This window comes from Dermacentor albipictus, chromosome 7 (assembly GCF_038994185.2).
Source record: "Dermacentor albipictus isolate Rhodes 1998 colony chromosome 7, USDA_Dalb.pri_finalv2, whole genome shotgun sequence".
NCBI lineage: Eukaryota > Metazoa > Arthropoda > Arachnida > Ixodida > Ixodidae > Dermacentor > Dermacentor albipictus.
This window is the reverse complement of record NC_091827.1, coordinates 43,289,822-43,315,861: the sequence shown is the minus strand read 5'-3', so window position 1 is coordinate 43,315,861 and position 26,040 is coordinate 43,289,822. Positions and strand designations below refer to the sequence as shown.

The following is a 26,040-nucleotide window of genomic DNA, read 5'->3' as shown; positions in this document are numbered from 1 at the left end:
TTTTGAACGAGCTTGAGCTCAAAAGACAAAGTGTTGGCAGATGCCGAGATGCAGGTGTCCCTCATCCAAACCGAAAGAAACTTTTTAAAGCAATGAAACACAACACTGAGGTGTCGTGCACGGGCTGAGAGTATGTCAGGACAGTTTAGTTTGACTTATGAGCTTTTGAGAGAGAATATCAGTTGCGACAATGTTCGGGCGTCATACCAGTGAGTTTGCTATCAGTTGATAAAAATAGCTCGTATTCGAAAATATTTGCTTCTGTAGGCATCTCCTTTTTATTTGTATTTGAGAACGTCTGACTCCATTTGCGATTTTTTCGAATACATTTTATTTGCTGTGCATTTTACTAACCCCTCCTTCTATTCTCTTCGAATAACATAAGCACTGCTCTTTAGTGTTGAAACTGGATTAAGTTGTTTTTTTTCTTTGTTTTTCATATGCTTACTAGAGAGTCACCACATCGGGCGACATGGTTTCAGCCCGTCTTGACATAAAACATAGTGCTGCCTCACTAAGGGAATTTTGCAAAGGCACTCACGGAAAACCTGCAAAACTCAGGGAATTGGGAAATGTCAACTTGACGGACACCCTACCCAGGTTGTGAAATTTAATAAGAGGTACAAATTGAAGGTCGTACTGGTCTACGCCCCTACATCCAGCCATGATGACCAGGAAGTCGGAAGCTTCTATGAAGACGTGAAATCGGCAATGGGTAAAGTCAAAACAAAATACGCTATACTGGTGGGCGACTTCAATGCCAGCGTAGGCAAGAAGCAGGCTGGAGACAAGTCAGTGGGGGAATATTGCATTGGTTCTCGGAATAGCAGGGGAGAGTTATTGGTAGAGTTTGCAGAACAGCATAATATGCGGATAATGAATACCTTCTTCCGCCAGCGGGTAGGCGAAAGTGGACATGGAGGAGCCCGAATGGCGAGACTAGAATCGAAACAGGCTTTATATTCTGCGCTAACCCTGGCATCATACAAGATGTGGACGTGCTTGGCAATGTGCACTGCAGTGACCATAGGATGATAAGAATTTGAATTAGCCTATACTTGAGCAGAGAATGGTAGAAACTGGTACATAAGAAGCCGGTCAATGAGTTAGTGGTAAGAGAGAAAATAGAGGAATTCCGGATCAAGCTACAGAACCGGTATTCGGCTTTAACTCAGGAAGAGGACCGTAGTGTTGAAGAAATGAACGACAATCTTGTGGGCATCATCAAGGAGTGTGCAATGGAAGTCGATGGTAACTACATTAGGCAGGATACCAGCAAACTATCGCAGGAGACGAAAGATCTGATCAAGAAACGCCAATGTATGAAAGCCTCTAACCCTACAGCTAGAATAGAACTGGCAGAACTTTCGAAGTTAATCAACAAGCGTAAGACAGCTGACATAAGGAAGTATAATATGGATAGAATTGAACATGCTCTCAGGAACGGAGGAAGCCTAAAAACAGTGAAGAAGAAACTAGGAAGTGGCAAGAATCAGATGTATGCGTTAAGAGACAAAGCCGGCAATATCATTACTAATATGGATGAGATAGTTCAAGTGGCTGAGGAGTTCTATAGAGATTTGTACAGTACCAGTGGCACCCACGACGATAATGGAAGAGAGAATAGTCTACAGGAATTCGAAATCCCACAGGTAACGCCGGAAGAGGTAAAGAAAGCCTTGGGAGCTATGCAAAGGGGGAAGGCAGCTGGGGAGGATCAGGTAACAGCAGATTTGTTGAAGGATGGTGGGCAGATTGTTATAGAGAAGCTGGCCACCCTGTATACGCAATGCCTCGTGACCTCCAACGTACCGGAATCTTGGAAGAACGCTAACCTAATCCTAATCCGTATGAAAGGGGATGCCAAAGGCTTGAAAAATTATAGACCGATCAGCTTACTGTCCGTTGCCTGCAAAGTATTCACTAAGGTAATCGCAAATAGATCAGGAACACCTTAGACTTCTGTCAACGAAAGGACCTGGCAGGATTCCGTAAAGGCTACTCAAAAATACACCATATTCACGCCACCAATCAGGTTATAGAGTAATGTGCGGAATATATCCAACCCTTACATATAGCTTTCATTGATTATGAGAAAGCGTTTGATTCAGTCAAAACATTGGCAATCATGGAGGCATTACGGAACCAGGGTGTAGACGAGCCGTATGTAAAGATACTCAAAAATGGCTATAGCGGCTCTACGGCCAACGTAGTCCTCCCTAAAGAAAGCTACAAAATCCCAATAACGAAAGGCATCAGGCAGGGAGATACGATCTCTCCAATGCTATTCACAGAATGTTTACAGGAGGTATTCAGAGGCCTGGAGTGGGAAGAATTGGAGATAAGACTTAATGGAGAATACCTTAGTAAATTGCGATTCGCTGATGATATTGCCTTGCTTAGTAACTCAGGGGTCCAATTGCAATGCATGCTCACTGACTAGCAGAGGCAAAGCAGAAGGGTGGGTCTAAAAATTAGTCTGCAGAAAACTAAAGTAGTGTTTAACACTCTCGGAAGAGAACAGCAGTTTACGATAGGTAGTGAGGCACTGAAAGTGCCTAGGGAATACGTTTATTATTAGCATTATATTACCCCTTCATCTTCTTGAGCTGTATATATTCATCATCATGGCCAGCAGCACCGGCTTTAGCACACGACCTGCTAAATAAATCATCGAGTCTTAACATCTGTCTCGCAAGTGGTGGAGGGTGTTCTCGATCCCTTGGTCCTCTACGCCTTCGAGGTTCCCTAGAGCTTCGTTCAGGTCGCCGCTTGCTCCGCCTGTCCACCACCATGCCCCAAGAAGATTCACCAGGAGCCTCCAGCGTCACCATTTCTTCCCCACCGGCCATTCCTTCATGGACCATCAGCACGCGGCAGCCCAATCTCACCATGTTTGCTTGCCTTCGTACTGGACGTTGACGACTGGCTGGGCAATTATGACCGTGTGAGTGAGTCTAACCAGTGGGATGATATGCATAAGTTTTGCAACTTCGCATTCTACCTCACTGACGTTGCCAGGACTTGGTTTCGTAACCATGAGAGCACCTTGCCTGACTGGGCGGCATTCAAACATCAGCTTCTGCAGATTTTTGTTTCCCCGAACGTCCGCTATGAGGTCGCCAAGAAAAAGCTTGATGGACAGACGTATGCAACTTCCCGGGGAAACATACACCTCTTATATCGAGGTCGTCCTCGTCCTTTGTCGCCGTGTTGACGCCACCATGACGGAACCTGATCATTTTCGTCATATCCAAAAGGGCATTGCCCATGTCACGTTCAACGCACTGGCAATCAAGAATCAGAATACCGTTAACGATGTGAGCGTGACTTGCCAACACCTGGACACACTGCAGGCCATCCGTTTACAACCTGTCGCCGGTGACGCGCCTCCTCTCTCGGATACGGATCTGCGTACGCTGATTATGACTCTCATACGCGAAGAGCTCCAAGCGTGCGGCCTGGTCAGTCCTCCCGTTGTCCAGCCTCAACGTTCGGTTCCTGGCCTGCGCGGCATCCTCAAAGAGGAGCTCTCCTCCATGACCTGCGCTGCGAGCTAAGCCCCTCCTTCTCCGTCGACCTTATAGGCTCACGTTGCGACTATGCAACCAGCGTTCCTTCGAACAGCGCCTCCTGCTCCTGCTACTGCTCTCAACCATCTGGCGACTCCAGCGCCCCGTCCACCTGCCACATCATTTTACACTACCCGGCCTGCGCCCGTCTAATTTGTTATTATTGCGGTATTCGCGGGCACATATCGCGTTTTTGCCGAAGATGATAACAGGATCAACGCCGTGGCTACGATGTTCATGAGAGATACCCGTTGCTTCCTCCGAGTCCCTACCAGCGCCGGCTCTCCCCACGCTCACCTTCTCCACCTCCCGAAACGCCTCGCAACTGCCGTCCAGGGCGCCGCCACTCGCCCTCCCCTCTCCGACGTTCGGCATCACCCCTGCAACCGGCCACCCGCACTCCTGACTACCGATCGGAAAACTAGATGGCGCAGTTTTTGGAGGCAAAGCTGCATGGCTCGCACAGACTACAATTCCTCCAGTGTGCCCGGCCAATACTTTATTCGTGTGTGTAGAAAGTATAACAGTTCTAGCGTTGATTGATACAGGAGCAGCTATTTCTTTCATTCACGCTGGCTTGTGCTCTTGTCTTCGCAATGTTACTACACATTACAATGGCGCTCTTCTTCCTGGTGCAAATAATGTTGTGATTCGGCCATCGGCGCAATGCACCATCAGAGTTTCGATCGATGGGATACACCACCATATCCTGTTCGCAGTGTTGACTTCCTGTGCTCACATGCTCATACCAGCGCGGGACTTTCTTCGGCGTCTGGTTTCATCTCGTGCCGTCAATGCCTCGTTAACTTGACAGAGACTGATAATTCCGACGACGTGCACGAACCGCGCCTTCGCTTACAAACTGCTGATGATTCTTTGGTGCCACCTGGCCGTGAAAAACTCGTTGTAGTTAACTCTGACACCACCGGTGGTGACGTTTTAGTTTTACCGTCAGCCCGTTGCCTATTCAAAGGGATTGCTCTTGCACCCAGCCTTGTTCGCTTCACCAACGGCACGGCTACTTTGGCTGTATCCCACACAACCAGTGAGCCAGTCCTGCTTGCTAAAGGCGCCGTTCTCATCTACGTCTTGGATACTCAGCCTGTCTCTGTGCTTACCTCGGCTACTGCTGTTTCACAACTATTCACAGCTATAGATCCAGTCCCTGCTTCTGTTCTCGCTAGTGCCATCAGCTCAGATCTAACTCCGCAGCAGATGGGGTAGTTATTTGCGTTGTTATCCAAGCATGGCTCCTTCGACGTCCACTCTCCTCCTCTGGGACAGACTTTTGTGACGGCTCATCGCGTGCACACACATGGAACTTCCATCATGCGCCGTCGGCCATATCGCGTTTATTCCGCTGAATGCCAGATCATCGATACCCACGTTGCCGACATGCTGAAACGTAGCATAATGCGCCCTTCCTCAAGCCCTTGGTCGTCAGCTGTCGGTTTGGTGCGTAAGAAAGGCGGCTGAGTGCGATTTTGCATAGACTACCGTGCCTTGAACAAAATAACCCGCAAAGATGTATATCCACTCCTTTGATTCGATGATGCGTTAGATTCATTACAAGGCGTGGAGTATTTCTCCGGTCTTGATCTATGCTCTGGATACTGGCAGATACCCATGCACGAAGCAGACAAGGAAAAAACTGCCTTTGCCACACCCGATGGACTTTAGGAATTCAATGTAATGCCTTTCGGCCTGTGTTATGCCCCCACCATATTTGAGCGGATGATTGACACCGTACTACGGGGCCTAAAGTGGAAGACTTGCTTATGCTACCTTAGCGACATCATCATATTTTCGTCGACCTTCCGTCAGCACTTGCAGCACCTCGACATGCCTCTCAGCTGCTGGCCTTCAGCTGAATACAAAAAAGTGCCACTTCGCCAGCAAAATCATAAAAGTACTCGGACACCTTGTCAGCAAGGGGGGCATTCGACCCGACCCCGACAAGATTACCGCTGTCGTCCTCTTCCCCAGGCCTCAATGTGCCAAAGACTTACGTAGCTTTTGAGGCCTAGCTTCGTATTTCCGACGCTTCATACGTAAGTTTGCCACCATTGCGGCGCCTCTCCATCAACGCCTTCCTTCTGGAGCTCCCTACGTATGGTCGGATGAATGCCAAACTGCTTTTGACGCCCTCAAGCGTGCCCTCACGTCTCTACCTGTGCTTTTTCATTTTGACAACACCGCACCCACTAATCTACATACTGATGCCAGTGGCCACGGTATCGGCTCTGTTCTTCTGCAACGTCAGCAAATTTCCGAAGAATGTGTGGTTGCATACGCAAGTTACACGGTAACAGCTGCAGAGAAAAATTATACGATTACCGAGCAAGTGTGTCTCGCCGTTGCTTGGTCCGTCCAGAAATTTCGGCCTTATCAGCAGGGCCGCCACTTCACAGTTGTTACTTATCACCACGCCTTGTGCTACTGGGCGACGCTAAAGAATTTAACGGGACGTCCCGGCTGTTGGATACTTCATTTAGAAGAATAAGACTTCGACTTCATCTACAAATCTGGAATGAAACACCAGGATGCCTACGCTCTCTCTCGTTGTCCATTACCACCGTCTTCGAACGCTGCTTGCTTACCACTTTCCGTAACGAAACCGCAGGACGCGTCGCCTGCATTCCCTTCACTTGCTACTCTCAACCGGCTCCCATCCAGCAATTCTCATACGTGTGCCTCTTGCCAACGTAATGACTCCTACTGCCACTCCCTTATGGAACGTATTCGCGGATAAAATTGCCCACTTAACGCTCGGCTCTGTCAATAGTTGAAGATCTTTAAGATAAAGAATTCGATGTTATACCGCTATGTGTTTAATTCCGAAGGACACCGTTGTGTTCCTGTCATTCCCCGATCACTTCGGGCCCAGGTATTGGAGACCTTTCACGACGATCTCACTGCCGGTCACTTTGGTTGACCTGTATGGTCCTCTTTCTGTAACTCTCCCCGGAAAACGATGGATTTTGACAGCCGTTGATCACTTGACACGCTACGCCGAAACAACTTGTGGGAGTTCTGCCTCAGCCTCTGAAGTTGCTGCATGCATACTTCAATACTTAATACTGCGCCACGGTGCTCCTCGCGTCCTCCTGAGTGACCGTGGAAAAGCATTCCTCTCGCCACTAGTAGACGAAGTACTCAGAGCCTCCGGAACCACCCACAAGACTACTTCCAGTGACCATCCGCAAACCAACGGCTTCACAGAGCGATTTCATCGCACGCTATCAGACATGGTAGCCATGTACGTACATCGAACCGGATCACAGAAACTGGGACGCAATTTAGCCATTCGTGACTTTTGCGTATAATACCACCGTTCAGCGCACGACTGGTTACTCGCCATTCTACCTTGTCTATGGTTGTTCGCCCTGTTCCTGTCCTGACGTCTCATTCTTCGCGCCAACTGTCAATCAATGTCAATCCTCCTGTGAAGAATATGTGTCCCGCATTCTGCGTTGTCCCCAGCTTGCCCGCATCAACACCGAAGCACGGCAACAGGATCGCAAGCAGCATTACGACGCCTCTCATCGTGTCGTGTGCTTCAGCCCTGGCGAGGAAGTGCTGCTCCGGACACCAGTTCATACTCCTGGCTTGTGTGACAAGTTTCAGCTTCGGTTCATCGGTCCCCTCAAAGTGTTGGAGCAGACTTCTTCGGTTAACTATCGCGTGGTACCAGTTATTGTTCCAAATGACCGTCACTGCCGCGCCGCTGAGGTTGTCCACGTTTCCCGTATGAAGCCTTTCACGAGGCGTTCGCCGCCCCTTTGAATTGCGGCCAGGATGGCCGCTGTCATGCAAGGGGACATTAGTGTGGCCATTTATAAGTTATTCTTTGTCATCTGTACATGATGATCATCATGTGGGGTTCATATGGGGTTCTTCATCATCACTTGTGGGGCTGGCTCTCGAGTGTGATCTGTGCTGTGGGCGTGGTCGGTTCGCCTCATCTTCGACTCTGAATAAACGTCGTGACAGCTGCTGCGTCCCAATATATTCATCGTCATACCCTCTGTCTCGCACCATCATCGCATAATCTCTCTCGCACTACTTAGGGCAGGTAGTGACCGCGGATCTGGATCACAGACTCAAATAAAATATTCAGAAGAATAAGAATGGGCTGGGGTGCGTTTGACGGGCATTCTCAGTTCATGAACCGCAGGTTGCCAATATCCCTCGAGAGAAAAGTGTATAACAGCTGTGTCTTACCAGTACTCACGTATGGTGCAGAAACCTGGAGGCTTACGAAAAGGGTTCTACTTTAAAGTGAGGACGACGCAATGAGCTTTCGAAAGAAGAATGATGGGTATAACGTTAAGAGATAAGAGCAGATTGGGTTAGGGAACAGACGCGAGTTAATGACATCTTAGTTGAAATCAAGAAAAAGAAAGGTGCATGGACAGGACATGTAATGAGGAGGAAAGATAACCGATGGTCATTAAGGGTTACGGACTGGATTCCAAGGGAAGGGAAGCGTAGCAGGGGGCGGCAGAAAGTTAGGTAGGTGGTTGAGATTAAGAAGTTTGCAGGGACAACATGGCCACAATTAGTATATCGCCTGGGTAGTTGGAGAAGTATGGGAGAGGCCTTTGCCCTGCAGTGGGCCTAACCTGGCTGATCATGATGATGATATAGCTTTGCAGTATAATGTTAATTTCGCACGCAACGAATCCAGGTTTGATTCCCGGCCGAGAGAAAGATTATTTTCTCTTCAGCCTTCGGCTGATGTTGGTATCGAGCGTATAGCCCACATATTGAGTGTAAACTGCGAGAACTTGCTGATCGCACCTATTAAAAAACTGCAGGAGTATTTTGTTCCTGAATGTTGAATGGCGACTTTCAATCGCAGTGTCAGGTTCCCTGCTCGTCGCTCATCGAGACCCGGCAGGTGCTCTGCACCAACGAGGAGGGGGTACAGTTCCCTGATGAGTACTGCGATGACGAGAAGCGGCCCAACACAACCAAACCATGTGACGAGGACGACATTACCGTGGATGACCAGTGCCAGTACATGTGGTACTACTCCCAGTGGAGCCCTGTGAGTCTTGCTGCACACTGTTCGCATTGTGGCTTGGCCAACTGTGCTTGTAGATTTGTGTGTAAGAGTGGTGTGCCCCTGGTAGCGAGACAGGGACAACAAGAACATGGCAGTGCCGAACAGAAGAGTAGCAATAGATATTTGTCGTCTGAATCTCTTCTGATTGGATTTTTACTGCAAATTCAACTCAATTTAAATTTCAGTGCCATTTATCTTCTGATAAATTGCTGGGGCTCCTCCAGGTGAGAAAGTCTGTCACAAACAGATTGAGGGGTTCCTGAGAGGCACGTACATACAACCGCTTTTATACCAGCTTAACACAACTATAGTTTTTTTGTGTGTATGTGCTGCAGTTATTCATGCAGACCAAGAGAGGAATAATTGTCACCCACCTGAATGTAGCACGACGCCACAAAGGACATGAAAAATTGCTTGCTGTGCATTTAAATGTATGATAAAGGTATGATAAGGGAAACGGATGAGCAGTTGCCCGAGGGACACACCTTCACCCAATTAGTGCCCTCAAGTTGACATGTGAAGGCACATTGTCGCAAAATTTTTACAGAAGAATCTCTGCTGAGTGTTATTAAAGTGCAGCTAGCACTCTCAGCAGACAGGGTGTGCTGCCGTGCATTTTAATTTTTTAGTCAAAGTCAAATGTGTAAATAAAAATGCACAGGAGTGTTGTAGAATTTAAGACTTAGTTGCAGATATTAAGCAAGTGAAGGCATCGCACATTTATGTCGCACTTGAATTTGTCCAACTAGCCCAACTTTCTACCTCCCTTGACTTATGCTACTTCCACCGACTGCTGCTTACGCTTTGCCCAAGTTTGACCAGTTTAGAACACTCCTTTTGCTCTGCAGTGTTCCATGGAGTGCGGGAATGGCATGCAGACCCGCAAGATGCTCTGTGGCATCTTTATCGACAGGAGCATCATCGATGTGACGGATGACAACTGCAACCCAGCAGAACGGCTTAACTCAACTCGGGAGTGTACTGGGGAGGCTGTCTGTAATGGCACCTGGGTCGCTGCTCCCTGGAATCAGGTGTGCATCCCGCAAGGCTCCTCTCTATCTTTTTCTCGACGTCTCACAGAAAGCGTGAGATTGGATTACGGCAATTTCGTTTAGCACTGTGTAAATGAAGATGCCTTTTGTGGCGCTAAAACCACCGTGCTTGTGCAATGCAGACCCGGAAGGAGGGACAGGCATGGATGGTACACTACTTACAGCATAAATCTTAATTTGTTATTTTGAAATGTGACATATTTGTAGCATCAGCATAAACTGAAACCTGGACATGAAGATAGCCTCATCAGCACACCAGTTTCTCGTAGGCTCGAGAGAGCACAGTGTACGATTACTCCTTAGCAGAATTTCAGGAATGATTCGGACTCAAATCCACATTTTGTAGCTGGAATTAAGCCACTCCTCTAACAAATTCAGATGAAGCTGGAAACATAACAGCAAAGTCTTCTCACTTTTCACTTGTTGGACGACATGAGTGATTTCTTTTTTACTCAGTGTTACAGATGGATTACTGATGCAGCCGGCACCTGCTTTTGCAATCAAACTGACTTCCATGTTTTCCTGTGGGTCCTTACCTCTACTGCTGTGCAATATAAAGCATTCAGTAAATGATGTTTCACAACCACAGTCATGACAATGTATTGGCAGATGACCATCTCGGTAGTGGTTCAATTTTCTCTCAGCCTGGTTTTTTGGCCTATCAACTCTTAGTCTATCATTTCATGGTACCTAAATAATAGGTGAGCAGCCCAAAATTCAGTTCTTCTGCATTTAGGAGAAACCTTGAGGTGACAATGAAGGCAGATAATAAGGCAGACTGAAGCGGTACAGTCTTTTGTTAAACGTTTTCGAGCCATTGTCAACGTGCCTCACCGGCCATGTCATGCATTGGGGCCTGTGTGGAACCTTCATGGCTTGAGAGCTCTCGAGATTCATGAAGCATAGTGTTTCGGGCTCTGTCATGAAATTCAGGACTGGGAGGGTGTCACAGAAGCCGTGCATCATGAGACCTAGCACCCTTTTTGTCACTCACACAAGTGCCGTGAAAACTTTTGACGAAGAGCACACATTGTACTCGTTTGGAATGAATTTGTTTTTAAGAAGAATATTGCTAATTTAATAGAAACATTAATAGTGAATGCCAGTATTTTTTGAACCTTGTTGATACCGTCTTGTTGCATATGGTTTCCTAGCGCCACCATTCACGAATGAGAACATAAAAAATTACCCAGTACAGTTGCGCTTCTTTTTTACTAGCTCATAAGTTCCTGGAAAACACGATCTTTCGGCCCCAAAGCTTGAGGCTGAAAGTCATCACTGTAGAACTTTCAGAATCTAAGGCAGTTCCAAACTTGAACGTAAGTGAGTAGAAGCTTAATTGTGAATGCAGCAGTGCAAGTCTTGAAGCCACTTGACCATGCCACAACTGAACTGTCTGGGGACAGATATCCCACGCGGTCAGAAATCATTCCCCTGTTGCAGTGTACCGAGGTGGTTCTGGCTGAACATGATTCCGAAGGTGGTGAGGCAGCATTGCTTGCCTCAAGCCTTTTGCGTAGCATCAAGGCAAGGTTCCCTGATATCAAGATGTCACGCCTTCCTGCATTGACAGCGTTGGTCGATCCTAGATACAAAGATGTCTCACAACGGCAGCAGAAGAGACTGCCAGTTAATCAACATGGTACAGCAACAAGTGAGAATAGCACCTGCTCTGCAGACCCATCAGGGGACTTTTTGGGGAGTACCTTTACACGCTTCAGTTCGTGTGCACATCATCAGTCAAGCCGTACAGTCTCGGACGAGGTTGCTGGGTACTTGAAGGCCCCCCTTCTTTCCCAGTCCGAAGAACCCCTTTTGTGGTGAAAAAGCAAGGGCAGTCACCTTTACCCAACCCTGGTTGCAGCTGCGCGTAGGTATCTTTCGATACCAGCCACCCAGACAAAAAGTGAAATGCTTTTTTCGACTGCAGGAGCCATTGTAAGCTGCAGAAGGGAGCACCTCAAACCCCAGCATGTGGAACAGCTAGTGTTTCTTGCACGAAAATTTGTAGATTTTCATAAATAATGAAGTTGTTTACTTTCCTTTAATAAATCCCAGACCTTAGCTATCTGCCGTTTTTTTCTTTACTTGCTACTATTCGAAGTATTCGCTTCGAAATTATTCGAGAAGAATTACTATTCGCTTCGAATTCGCTTCGAAGCAAAAAAGCATTATTCGCACAAGCCTACCAAAGTGCGATCGTATGATGTGTATTCGGGCCACTAGATATGGCCTATGTAAGCAAGAAAATGCGCAAGGTGCGAACGACTAGAACTGTAATCGCCTGCTGCAGCTACTTCCCCGCAATACTCGCCTGCCCGTCTCACGTGAGAATGCTCGTGCACACTCGGTTTCTTATTCTGGTACCAGCAAATCTGCCAGGTTGTTGCGTGCCGCATTCACAGCTATTGCCAGCAACCCTATTGCGAAAGCATCTCCACCATACTGTTTCACAGCAGGTGGGGCGAAGTGCCATTGGAAGCATACTGCACGCTTTTATTAGGCGATAACCCAAACATGCTGCCGTTTCTTGCTACAGACAGCATGCAGTGAGCCTCATGTTTCGCTCTGGCAGCATGGTATTACGATGTCGCAAACCAGCTCGATTTCGTTTTGGTTTCCCACTGCTCCCTTAAAACACTACGCAATAGGAAAGCGACAACGTGCGTCTCGGATCGCTTGGGTCCCACCAGCCCTATGTGCATTGGCGTCCCGTGCAGCAACAACTCGTGCCGAACGGGTACGTTGAAACTTCCCGCCAAATGCCCCGCTTGAAGAAGCTGCTGACCCAGGCGGAATTAGAGGAGCACAAATGTGAACTTGCCGAAGTTGCAAGAACGACAATGTGCATCTATAATGCAGCTCAGGCCTGACCAGCTCAACACGCGTTGGTGTCTCGTACTGCAATGATTCATGCAACACGTCGCATTACATGGATTTAAATGGCAGTTGAATCTGTGAAATTTTTTAGTGACTTTGAATTGTATGCTTTCCCGGTTAGTAGGTTTTCTCTCATATTATTTTTTTCCAATAGCGTCTGAATGAAGTTCTACTGTATTGCATCTGGATCATGAGAGTAGGGATGTCATTATCTGACGTTACAAGTTTAAGCTGGTTTATCTGATTCAGGCACTTATGCTAGAGAAGTCAGATGAGAAAACCGCATTGAGATACAATATGCCGATTCAATTTGGTGCAAAAGTTATTTGCTTTTCAAATCCGCATTGAGATACAATGTGCTGATTCAATTTGATGCAAAAGTTATTTGCTTTTCCTATGCCCTGTACTTACTGCGTAGCCGGAAGCCATTCTGAAAGAGCACCGAACAATGTCTTGGGTCTGATTGTGGCGTGTGAGTGAAGTCTGTCTTGTGGCAAATTATTTATGTCTTGCAGTGTTCAACGCCCTGCGGTGGTGGTCAGCGCACAAGAACTATCATTTGCCACGTCAATGGGAAACCAGCTGCACCTAAGAATTGTGATGTCAGCAAGAAGCCCTTTGACACTGAGTCATGCAACATGAACGCTTGCGACGAAGGTGACTCGTCTTCAGCATGATGTGTGGTTCCGGAAAGATGAATACATAAAATGGGGATTTCTTGGCCTGCAACTAAAACTGTTTAAATAGAAGCACCATTTGTGAATCCGAACATATCCCGCATAAAAAAACAAAGACAGAAGAATAAGACAAGTACTAATCTGTAATTCTGCAACCTAGCTGTTGCATTAGATGTGTAACCTAATAGTACACAAACTTAGGAGCAGGCGTACTGGCCAATAAGCCTTTGCATTTCATCAAAACAGAAAATTGGGTGTGTTTTTATATGTTGACCATATTTAACTGTGGAAGTGAATGTGTTTGGGCTGTTTGGCTCATGATTTCAGCACAAAAAAGCAGCTTAACGAACAAAACATAAGGAAGGGACAGACAACGGTGCTGTCTGTCCCTTCCTTATTTCCTGCATACTGCACTAGTTTTTCCTGCTTAAGTCGCATTTAACTACAGCACAGAAATATATAGCGTAAGTAGAGGAAAAAGACACGCATGATTGCTACACCTACAACTGAAATTTATACAGAGACTGAGCTTAAATAAATACAGGAGCATGTGCGCAAGCGCAGTAAAGGAAAAATTACCACTTGCATGGAAAAAAAATGAAGAATCTGAACAAAAGCATGAACCATTTTGTTTGCAATCGAGGTATAAAAAAGAGCCAGTATGGCAGGAGTTGATCTTGTAAATGTGTGAATTTAAAGTGCAGAGGAAGTTATCGCCAGGGTGGTGTGCTGACAAATAAATAATTGTGCAAAATACTTTGAATGATAAGAAATTAAAGTTGACGGAAATGTTTTTATACTCTTACAGCTCTGCCCCGATGTAGTAGCAGTTTTATGATCGAGATCGTGCTTCGTAGGATAATTTTCATTACGCTCAAGGCCTTGTGATACTAATGCTCTATGTAACTCATTCCAGATGAAGTGATCCTCCTGGGAGGCTGCAAAAATTCTAAGCATGGCTGCTGTCTTGACGGCATGACGCCTGCTGGCCCCAGCTTCACGGGATGCCCCGAGGTTACTCCTGTCGAAGGTGGCTGCAAGGCTACGGAGTTTGGTTGCTGCTTGGACGGTGTGACCCCGGCATTTGGGCCATTTAGGTGAGCTTACCTCTTTTGTTCGGGGCTTTTATCATTTCTGTCACTTCTGCAGACACTTCTCGCAGTAGAACCCTGTTGGTAATTTTTCAAGAGACTGTGGAAAAGTGACATAACAGCCAGGAAAACGTAACAGTGAGGAAGGCACAAATCGCCACGGAAGTGTCACAAACGGCTATGAATGGCTGCCAGTACAACTATTAAATGCCTCGACTCTCATACTGTGACAGGGGCATGGCCTGTGCATGTGTGTAAAATAAGGGACACGTATTACGTTTCGCTACACTGGCCCATTTCCAGTCATGATAAGCTTCACTGCAATATTTATGTATGGTTCACCGCATAACTTGGCTATATTGTGGTGAAACTGATAAAAGAGAACTGGTCGTTATGCACCTCAATTACAGGTCCCCAAATAAATGTAACCCTGTGCTTGGAGAATTTCGCCTAGTGCGCATGGTTTCCGATAGGTTTTAACCGATGCACACTTTTGCGGGTGCTCCGGCAATGGCTGTGTGCACATTTCCTCTCGATCCTTGTGTTGTGCCCGGCTTGTGCAGCTTCTGTCGCTTATTGCAAACTTCGATCACTTGTTGCAACATACGCTTGTTGCAATGTGTGAGAGCGAATTTTATTTCTGCACAACTAAATTTCCATGACTGCCGGGTTCAAACACAGCGTAAAATGTGGGAGAATTACAGAATGGAGACGCATCAAATGTGATCATAATGCAGGGGAATCAATGAGATTTAGATTGGAACATCGAAAATGCAATGTAGTGGCCAATAAAACGCCACAGTGAGGAACGTATCTATGGGTTTCCACCAGATAACATCTATTGCACGCGAACTTGTTATAGGCCATGAAATAATGGAACCTAACGCAAATGATCCACGCAGTCTGAAATTTAAAGAGGCAGGGTGCTATCACTTATGTTGCTATACTGCAGTGATGATACTCTCTGCATGCATTGTAAATTGAAATGCTGAAGAAAAGAAGGAAAGTCAACCAGAAGGCCTGTTTTAAGTGAATGCTTGCGAGCTACTGTAGTTTGGCAAAGCAATAGAATTATTTTATAAGCAAGTTGTGTCCATGCGTGAAAAGGCAGCGCATAAAAAGAGAAGGGAAAGTGATGTAAAGGGAAGAGGAGAAGAATGATGACTAGGCGATGGTCACTTTGTTCTTTGTGCTTGCCTTCAGGTCTGAATAAATATCTCCCACGTTTGTAAGAATATCATCTAGTCCCAATACTTGGTGCCTGTGTCCCAGGGACTCATACGTGCTTGCGGGTGAAGCGCAAATCGTAGTTTATTTCATTTGTATGCGTTCATATATTCATGTTAGCAATGCATTCAATCTTATGATGTACTCTTTTATTACCAACCTATCGTCTGATCATTTCCCCTTCCAGGAAGGGCTGTCGGCAGCTGTCACTCTGCAACGGCACGGAGTTTGGCTGCTGCCACGATGGCAAGACACCAGCTGAGGGCCCCAACAAAGAGGGCTGTCTCAATGTCACAACTGACGCAGCCCTTTTCGCCAACTGCAGCACAGCTGAGTGGGGCTGCTGTCCGGATGGCTTGTCTGTGGCCCAAGGACCGAACAATGAGGGCTGCCCACCTTACATCCAGGTTACGCTGGTTGCCAATTGCTCTCTGTCAACTCACGGCTGCTGTGCAGATGGTATGACTGCGGCCGGAGGTCCGGACGGGCTTGGTTGTGAGGACGAAGTCGAAGGGAGCGGGACTGAAGCAACCGACTGTGAGAACACATTGTTTGGCTGCTGTCCGGATGGCAAGACACCGGCAAGTGGTGCAGGATTCGAAGGGTGCAGCGACTGCAGCAACACCACCTTTGGTTGCTGCCCCGATGGCATGAGCACTGCGACGGGTGAGGCCTTTGAAGGCTGTGCAGAAGGCTGTGAGGCCACCAAGTATGGCTGCTGCCAAGACAAAATCTCGCCAGCTGAGGGACCTGACTTTGAAGGGTGCGAGAACTGCACGGAGTCGCTGTACGGGTGCTGCGATGACAATGTGACCTTTGCTCTGGGACCCAACGGGGAAGGTTGCTGTGTGGTGACCAAGTTTGGCTGTTGCCGTGACAATGTCACCGCAGCGACAGTTGACGGGTGCATCTGCAACGTGACAGCACATGGATGTTGTCCTGACAACGTTACTGTTGCATTGGGTCCCAAGTATGTATGCCACTTCTTGCGAGCTCGACAACCTCGTTGCTGTGGCCTGGCCATCATAATTGTGAATTCTTGGGCTTGCTCCTTTAGCATTATAATAAATCATAGTGCAGTGAAACACACAACAATAGCGTCTGTGCCGTTTGATGCGTTTATGTCTGGTGTAATGCTCCTGGGCTGTCTCTTGTTCTGACATTGTGAGTGCCTCTCTGCGCTATTGTGTCCCATAAGGTCCGAGTTTGTTCCTGAGACTAAAGCAGATGTTAATTTGAGCTTGTTGCTTAGGCAGCAGTTGCTAAAACAACCAATCGTTCAATACGTATGCACTAGTCATCTTTTGTTTAGCTAGGAGCTCTTTTGGTCCGAGGAGGATGTTAGAAGCACTCAGTAGTCGGTTTAAGCATCGAATAGAGCCGCAGCTATCTCTTAGTTTTTAATTGAAAGTGGGCTATCAAGACTGATTACTTTGCTTGTTGCTAATCTTTTCTGATAATTGGGGCAAATTTACGGCGCTCAGTGACTGAAATGTGATACTTGGGCTGTATAGTGGCCGATGCTTTTTAAGCGACCGGTGAGTGTTGGTTGATGGCTGAGGGGCTGAATGCAGTCTCCATGCGTGACAAAGGCTTTCAAACTGTCAAGTGATACAGAAATGCATTATCTCAGTGTCCCCAGTGGCTGTCGATTGCGTTTACGATCGATTACTTTTCGATCGCTGAGCACTGTACCAGTGCTATGTTGTAGCCGCCTTGTATCGTCTTTTAGCTTATAGATCTGAAAACGACCTTGACGCAATTAACAAATCCAAATAAGTGTTCTTTACTATTTGCATTTTCATGAAGACGAAGGCGCGTTTATATTGCCTTTTAGTATATAGACTTTGCCATTGCGCGATGGAGAATCCTGCGGATACATTAGTGCATCCTCATTTTAGGTTACTTAAAGAAAATGTATGTGTCTATAATAGCACATTCTTCTGTAACCTAATATCACTTCCCTCAACTGTCCAGCAAAGAAACATAGGAATGTGTTGCTATGAGTGCAGGTAAATTTGCATGAGCTTAGCATAAGAAGGTAAGAGTCATTTTAAACCATCGTACACAGTCTTACTTTTGATGGAATGTCTGAGGGCTTAGTACGAATGGAATTTGATGTCACGCCCTCCATCCAGCTTCGAGGAATGCACCTGTGAGCACTATGTTTTTGGTTGCTGTCCTGACAATAAGTCGCCGGCTGAAGGTCCTGACTTTGAGGGCTCTGTCATCTGCACCAACACGACCTTTGGATGCTGTCCCGATGATGTCACTGCAGCACTGGGACCCAACTTTAAAGGCTGTGAAGGGTACGAGAGTCCAATTCACTGTTCTCGTGGCCTGCTGTAGCATGTGGTTGTCATATTGACACTCAGTGTAGGAATGTGGTGAAGACAGAGAAATTAACTAAATATAAACGGGAACACTTTATTAAGCAAACTTGTGCCCACAAAGAAAATAACTAAATAACCCTGTGTCCAAATTTTGACAAGCATGGTCAACAAATCTGAACAGCTTTCAGCCAGCCGTTGCTTATACATGATGCAGAAGTTTCTCAATGACCCTCGTATTGCATGGTGAATACTCATGAAGAAGCTGTTCATAGCAATATTCATTGGCACCTGGCAGGGAGGAGGGAAATGAAGGCACATGCACCTCTAAAATACCTTTGAAGCAGAATTAGTAGTATATGCTGTAGGGCTCTCACCCATGCTCTTGGGGCAAAGGAACGACAACACAGTAGTGCAAACACTCACAAGGGCATTTATTGCACCTTTCATAGACTAATGCCTGCTAGCTGAGTTGCTATCCGTAAAACATGGCGCTTGACGCGCGACAAATCGCGGAGGTCCGACTCACCGTGACCGGATAACGACACCAACGCCTGATCGTTTGCGGGTATGGTCACGTGAACAGTGGCGCGTTCGAACGATCGTGTTCGTCCATTCCGGGGTAGGCCTCACGAGATGGTCTCGCAGAAGCATGGATCGGCGCACGCGTAGAACATCCGCGCCACTTGCCGTTCCGTGCCAAAGAGGAAGAGCCTTCTCCTTTTCGCGCCAATGTAACCCCGCTGTTAGGTGGCGTTAGCAGAGCCACAGTCTCGCCATCTCTCGCAATGCGCTTCGACCACACCGACTGCCCCGGGCACCAAGCCACGCGGCGAAGCTGGATTACAGGAGACGGGAGCTATGCAGGAAAACAACATATCAGGGGACGTGCGAGAGTCGCGCATCCCCACAACGCAGGTTGACACATGCAAATTTCTATCAGTGAGTGACAGATAGCACCTCTTCACGAAACGGTTGCTGAAAAACTTCTTTCACCATTACTTGCTCGCAGGTACGAGACCAACTGCACAAACACCAAATTCGGCTGCTGTCCCGATGGACGGGCTCCAGCTTCGGGCATTGGCTTCGAGGGGTGCGACAACTGCAGCGAGTCGCCCTACGGATGCTGCGCAGACAACACGTCCTTTGCCCTCGGCCCAGACGGCGAGGGCTGTTGCTTCCACACCGAGTTTGGCTGCTGTCTCGACAACAAGACGGAAGCCCAGGGACCGGACCGGGCAGGCTGCAGCTGCCATACGACACCACACGGCTGCTGCCCTGATGGGAACGCCACTGCTAGCGGCCCCAGGTGCGATCAAAACGAGTACCCTAGTCTCTAGAAAATGCTAACTGTATCGGCTGGTGGACACTTTTAAGTAATAAAAGAAAGCAGCTTTTATGAACGGCACACAAAGCATTATGTCTTAAGGCAAGGGTTTGTCGCAGTAAAAAATTTAATGGTACGAAAAGCAGGAAGCACATGTTGTGTTTACTAGTCATACGGCATTTTGGAGCAGAGATGTGGGGCCATATTCTTGGTCGATCACTTCTGGGGCCACTTTCCCCTTTGAGGATGCTTTCACGTTTGTGTGATACGACATCCAGTCTGAAATTAACGTTATTTCTTTCTTCTGTTTCATTTTCTTTTATCTCCTTATTTTTTTATCTTCTTTCCATGCTTTTTTATGAACACCTGTTCCTTGACTTATGAAACATACGCACATCATCTTTTTCAGTGTAAACGGTATTTAGACAATCGACTAATCTTTTCGTTTCTTTGTTTGCTTGTCATGCTTTGTGTGAATTGTGGCTCATGAGGGAGACACCAATTAAAGAAGTTAACGGCACAAAAGTGATGACACTATTCTAACAAAGTGACACCAAATACAACTATGAATGCCGTGACCTGTTGATGATGACTGTGGCATGACAGCGATGGCCACATGATGACGACACATCGTTGACTAACATCCTGTGAATCCGAAACAGCATTCCCAAGATCACATGGCTGTCTCTAAATGTTTCAAGAAGTAGGGGACTTGTAAATGCTGTTCCCAGTCATTGAGTAAAATTAATGAAAGAGTCACTGAAGTCTGGAATTTTTTTTGGTCCTTTCTGCTGTCAGGTACTACGGATGCACATGTCACAACTATCCATTTGGCTGTTGCCAAGACAAGCACACACCGGCCCGCGGTCCCAACTTTGACGGGTGCATCTGCTCTCGTCTGCTCTATGGTTGTTGCCCCGACAATGTCACTGCCCCTGAGGGTCCTGATGTGGCGGGCTGTCCGTGTCAGACAACAGAGTTTGGTTGCTGCCTTGACGAACGCACTCCTGCCCGCGGACCCAACCTGGCCGGGTGTGGCTGCGAGACCATGCCTTACGGCTGCTGCCCTGACCAAGTGAGTGAATGAGGCACTTATCATTTCGTGTCCACGGGCGACAGGCTTTATGAACGCATATCGGATTTGGTGGCATGTTAGCAAAGAAAGAAGCTGTGGTCCCTGGCCATGGCTTTGTGCTCAGTGGCACTGCATGACCAGTACGTCCGGGCCATGGGTTCCTGATGAATGAATTGGGCATAATGTTTTCTTCAGCCGAATGCACAAAACGTAACGTACTGTGCATCGCCTTTTAAATTACGCAGACTACATCATGTGCATCTAGAGTTCACTTCTGACAGTGTAGTGAAGGTGTCCTCTCGAAGGATGTGTTTTTTCAGCGGAACGATTTGTGACATAGACAGACATAGAAACAACAGAACAACCGCTAAGCTACCAACAACTGGTTTATTTCCAAAAAAGGCAAGATGATTGAGAACAACCAATAAAAACGATGCAGACCAAAACCTTTGAGCCCTAACCAACTAGCCCAACACGTCACCCTCACTGCTTCAGGTCGAACAAGTAGATACATAATGGCACACACTTTTGGTACACAAAGCAAGGACAGGAATAGAGGTTGACAGACAATGCAGTCATTGTATGTTATCTGTCGGCACTGCGATGTTGGGGGTGTTCTACCATTCGCCTTCAATAAGGGGGGACGTAGCCTCGAAAATCAACTTCCTTATTTCTTCAAGGATTCTCATGAAAATTGTCACACCTGTTTAGAATGTCACTCTGATGCTTCCCTAAAAAATTCAGAGTGATATGAGAACATTTTATTGAATTCCAATAGGAAGAATTTTTCTCCTTCGATCTTCTGGAGAGCCTGGGGAACCTAAAAAACGTGATAGAAGCCTTGTTAAGTATTGACTGCATAGCAAAATGCATGCTGAAGGTCATGAGATTCATTCTTCTTTTCGGAACACAATTGTTTTGGAGTTCAATTTTTTATGTTACCTTCACATCATGCACACTTTCGGGGTAGACGAATAGCCATATCGTAAACTTAGAAAGGGTCAAGATAAGACAGCGAGTATGTCACGACCTTCACTGTAGCCCAAGAAATGTGGCAAAATAAAGGGAGTCAAGGTATGTTAAACGGTAACAGAGAAATCAGCTCCAGAAACTGAGCAGAAAGGCGAAAAGACAGTTTTGAGAAAACGGCCCTCAATGTTTCACCTTCTCTTCAGTTCTTTAAAAGGCATCAAATTCGTAGTCTTTCGGGTGTTTTGTGATGTAGGGCTTCTGGTAAATGTGGCCTCTGGTCTGGTGTGCCTTCATCCCCCCTCTTTTTGTATGGCATTCTTTGCGTCTGCGTTACAAAGAGCATGGTGCCTGGGTTTTAAACCAAGGTGGATAACTCTGTGTGGGCATGAATATAGTTGCAGTGTTGTACCTTCAGGCTGCCTGATTGATAGCAGTCTCCAGTATAACCAATGAGGCATTTTTTTCTTTTTTTATAATTGACCTTGTTACTGAATGAAAGCTCTGAGTGTCAGTAGCCTTCCACTTAATCTTCCCCGGACAATGGCTGTGAAACTTAGGATCAGAGAGCCAGTGATAGATATACAGCTGCTAGCTGCTTTGCAGAATTGTACTTTTGTTCGATGCCTCGATCACTTCTGCAGCCAGGTGTCTGTGCCAGCTCAAGGGGCCTAGTAAACAGAGCGCATGATGAGGTTCTCTTTATGAAGGGGTGGTATGATAGATATTGTTACGAGCTATTGTGACAATATAATAGAGTGAATGCGCAATATGCTTGGTTGCGGGTCCGAGGTGCCAATGCACGAAATGCCTAGCCTCAGATACAAGGAGTCGACACTCGATGCGCCTAATCGCGCAGTCCAAGGTGCCGACGCGTGAAATTCCTAGCCGCGGGCTCGAGAAGTTGACATTCGATGCGCTCATTCGAACAGTCCGAGGTGCCGACGCGCGAATTGCCTAGACACGGGCTCGAGGAGTCAACACTCGATGTTCTTAGTTGCGCAGTTGGAGGCGCCGATGCAAAAAATGCTTAGGCGAGGGCCCGAGATGTTCGCGCGCGATGTGCTTGATCGATGGGTCGGAGACTCCTATGCGTGAAATGCTTAACCGCGGTACAAGGATTGCGAGCGTGATGTGCTTAGTCATGAATTCCGAAACACCGCGTGCTGAAAGGCCTAGCCGCATGTCCTAGGATTCCGCGGGCTCGGAATGCTTAGCCGCGGGTCTGAGACGTCCACAAACGTAGGCATCGGCCACGTTACTACAATGTACACGTAGCACCCGTTTTGACACATCGACATTACGGTGAGTGGAGGCTTCCAGACTCGCGAGGTGCAAAGAGCCAAACAGACGACGCGAGCGCCAGACCAATGGCGAATGACACTGGAGTCACGTGGCGGGCGCCGCCAATCGCAGACTCCGGCACAACCTTCGGTCATTTACTTTTTAACGCGACAGCGTTAAGGAGCTCGTGTTGCAGAAAAGCCGCTGTATCGGCTTCGGTGTCGGCGGCGTTGGCCGTGAGCGAAAAATCCCGGAAGGTAATTCATAAATAAAAAAAAACATGCAAGACGGGCTGGATTGGAATCAAACCAGGGTCTCCGGAGCGTGAGTCGGAGACGCTACCACGGCACGTTTCTGCTACATTTATTCTGCGCACACGCAGAGCCAGCTTGCGGCAAACACAGAAGACCCCCTCCTCGGAATGTGCGGCGCTGCCCCGACACGTGGTGTGCCACTCGCCCCATGATCGCGTCCGCCTTCACGGCGAGTCGCGGCTCGGCTGTCCGTGCTCATCACGACGTTTGGCTCGCGTAGATCGTTTTGAATGGGCGGTGCGAACGGGGTGCGAAAACACTATCGCGTTGCGCTCTTGAAGGCGAAGCTAAAGCGTCCTCCGATTTTTGTGTGCTTGTTTCTGTACGGAGGAGATAGCTAAAGTGGCAAATTTGAAGACTGAAAAATGCACTTTCCAACGAAACCAAGATGGTGGCGTTCGGTTGCGCCATTCCAGATATATGGCTTGAAAAACGCTGTTCTTTCTTGATTTCCGCGAAATTTTTCGCCGCCTTGGCTGATAAAACAATTTTTTTAGAGCACTTCTAAGTGGTTTATAGGGATGATATTTCGGAATCAGATAGAAAAAGAGTTATAGAAACTGGAAATGTGATTCTCAAGAAATGGATTTTTTGGCCATTTCTCGCGATATGAAAGCTGTGTCCCCCCTTAAGCGTATTGGAGTACCAGGAGTATCACAGATGACACAGCACCTTCCATGGCAGTGTACAGGACGTTGTTGCATGACTACTTGCGTAACAAAAAATGAAAGCCTGCAGGCTGACCAGCATAACTTTTGGTTAGCCTGGAATGTGAACACACATGCAACAGCAGGCTTCTGGAAAATGTGAAGGCTGTAGTTGCAGCCAACTAGCCTGTGGTTGCTGCTGTTATAAGATATATATACAGTGAAGCTGCTGTAGTATTCAGAGCTGAGGTGTTGCACGACATTTTGCAAATGAAAATAATCTGTCGGGCTACGTGTAAATATTATGTGAAGATACAAAGTCAAAGCTACATCTCAGTAAAGGAGAGATTGAAGTGATCATATGCGACATCCCTATGCACTATAGTGGACAAGTAAAACAAGAATCTGAAAATATTGACGCAAGGTGATTTCAAACTACGCGCGCCAGCTGCCTCCTGCGGTGCGAACTTGTGGCCCTTTCCAAGGAGTCAGCACTTTCGTCAGTTTCCTGGCAAGCTCACTACTTATTACCGAGTAATCTGCACCTGTATCCACTAACGTGTTCACTTTGTAACCGTTGTAACCTTTGTCCAAGTCGCCGTGAATCCGGGCTCCTTTTCCTCACTCGAGAAAGGCTTGAAATCATACCCAGCACCTCCACCAGATTTGTAACACACAGTTGAGTGACGGTGCTTTAATCACTTTATCTTGGGCGAACTTGTGCCCAAGAAACAGCTAATCGAGAGCCTCACTAGAACGTCCACTATCTTTTTTCAAGAGTCCCGCAACTTTTCTTCTCCCCTCGTGTTTTGCACTGATGACACGTTGCTCCGATTGCGCGTGCCTTGTGAGCTCATGTTGCCCGCTTCACTGCGGCTATCTTTCGAAGCTGGACAGCTGGACGGACGCAGTTTGAAATCATCTTGTGTCAATATGTAATGCCTGTTATGAACAATAACTTGAGAGTGATAGCTGCCCAAGATAGCCTGGACCTGAAGCTAAGCATAGCAAAAAATGATGCTTATGTCACACTAAGTAGGAAAAGATGAGAAAAAAAACAATGCATTCTAGTTAGCTCTAACTAATATTATCACTTGTCCACTGTAGTGCATGCAGTAAAATGCTCACAGCAGCGTGCAGTAATCCAGGCTGAGCTTATACTTTGATTTTGCAGTGCCCTTTTTCTTATATTGATTAAGTATTGCATTGGGACCTAACAAACACTTTAGTGCTTTGCTCTCCCCCTTTTTTTGCTGTGATTCAGAGTGTTGTGTTAATAAAGAAGTGACAATTAAGGCTGGCATAAGTATTTCCTTTGGTTTACCATACACGTAAGCAAACATCAGAGCTTTGTTTATGGCCTGGCTATTTTTTAGTGTATTTTCTTATCGTGCCCAAATATTCAGGGTCTGTTCATGGTCTTGCCCTCTGATATTAGCAAACACCGGCCCGTGGACCTGGCTTTGGGGGCTGCCCATGCACAGCGATGCCATATCGCTGCTGCCCCGACCAACACACTGCTGCCCAAGGACCAGACGGCAGAGGCTGCGAGTGCGAGAAGCTGCTCCATGGGTGCGTTTTGTCCCTCTTGTCAGGAAGGCAGAAGCGCTAGTTCAGTTCATGTCTCTCGTGGTCAAACAATGGTTGCAGAAAGAAAAAAGGCACATGCTGGTGCTGACCTGCAACTGTACCCCTATTTTACACGAAGCAGTATTGTGATGAAATGGAACGGATGCTGACAAAGGTGAAAGGTTAGCATTTGAAAAAAAGAAAAAAGAAAGCTGAGCTGCATCAGTGACATGAAAGTCTTGTTCACAATAGTGATTGTTGATAAGGGTCCTGTGTGGGATCGAAGATGTCAAGATTTTAATAATTTTTCCGTGCCTTGTTTTTACCTCGGACACACATGAGTGCTCATGTGTGTTATCTGCTGTGGGTCCTGTTCTAAAACTCCGTTTTTTTCTTCATCCAATAGAGCAATTTCATCACGTTCAGAGTGCATGCGCAATCGCACTTCAAGTGCCAGGATGACAGTACCTCCTCGCCACTTTTGCTGTATTTGGTTTCAAGGCAACATTGAGGGGAATGCTGAGGCAATGACCATTGCGAGTTTCCCAGTAAATTTGTAAGGGAAATTTGGGGTGTGTGACTCCTTGAACCCCGCTCCTATTGTTGAACTCCTTTATTCTCACCCCCTGCCTTTTAGTCCTGAGTGCTAAGCGGGCTTCATAGTTGCCCTTCAGCCCACTAAGGACTAGTAATACTACTACTACCAGCAAGTTTTCAGCAGTAGTGGTATAGTGAAACTCGTGAAATGAGTCTACATAAGTACTCAATGCTCAACCCATGTACCCTGTGTAAGTATTGTTTGATTTTCAGCACCCTCCTCCCAAAAAGTTTGCCACAGGATGTATTGGTGTTCCATGTGGTTTGCAGAGTTCCTTTTTATATGTAACCAACCATCAAAGTTTTCAAAACGCCAATTCTGAGAAAAAGGAAAGAAAAGAAACGTGATCACTGCCCA

At 46.9% G+C, this 26,040-nt stretch overlaps 1 protein-coding gene across 1 annotated transcript in view; it reads left to right on the top strand.

Moving 5' to 3' along the window:
• LOC135915258 (papilin-like) overlaps positions 1-26,040 on the top strand; it is a 348,089-nt gene that overhangs the window by 273,088 nt on the left and 48,961 nt on the right. The window contains exons 47-55 of the mRNA XM_070521938.1: positions 8,437-8,625; positions 9,492-9,674; positions 13,091-13,232; positions 14,169-14,349; positions 15,758-16,540; positions 17,709-17,879; positions 18,913-19,209; positions 20,026-20,302; positions 24,955-25,088. Coding sequence (XP_070378039.1) covers positions 8,437-8,625; positions 9,492-9,674; positions 13,091-13,232; positions 14,169-14,349; positions 15,758-16,540; positions 17,709-17,879; positions 18,913-19,209; positions 20,026-20,302; positions 24,955-25,088 — 2,357 coding nt within the window. The remainder of the gene's footprint in view (positions 1-8,436; positions 8,626-9,491; positions 9,675-13,090; positions 13,233-14,168; positions 14,350-15,757; positions 16,541-17,708; positions 17,880-18,912; positions 19,210-20,025; positions 20,303-24,954; positions 25,089-26,040) is intronic.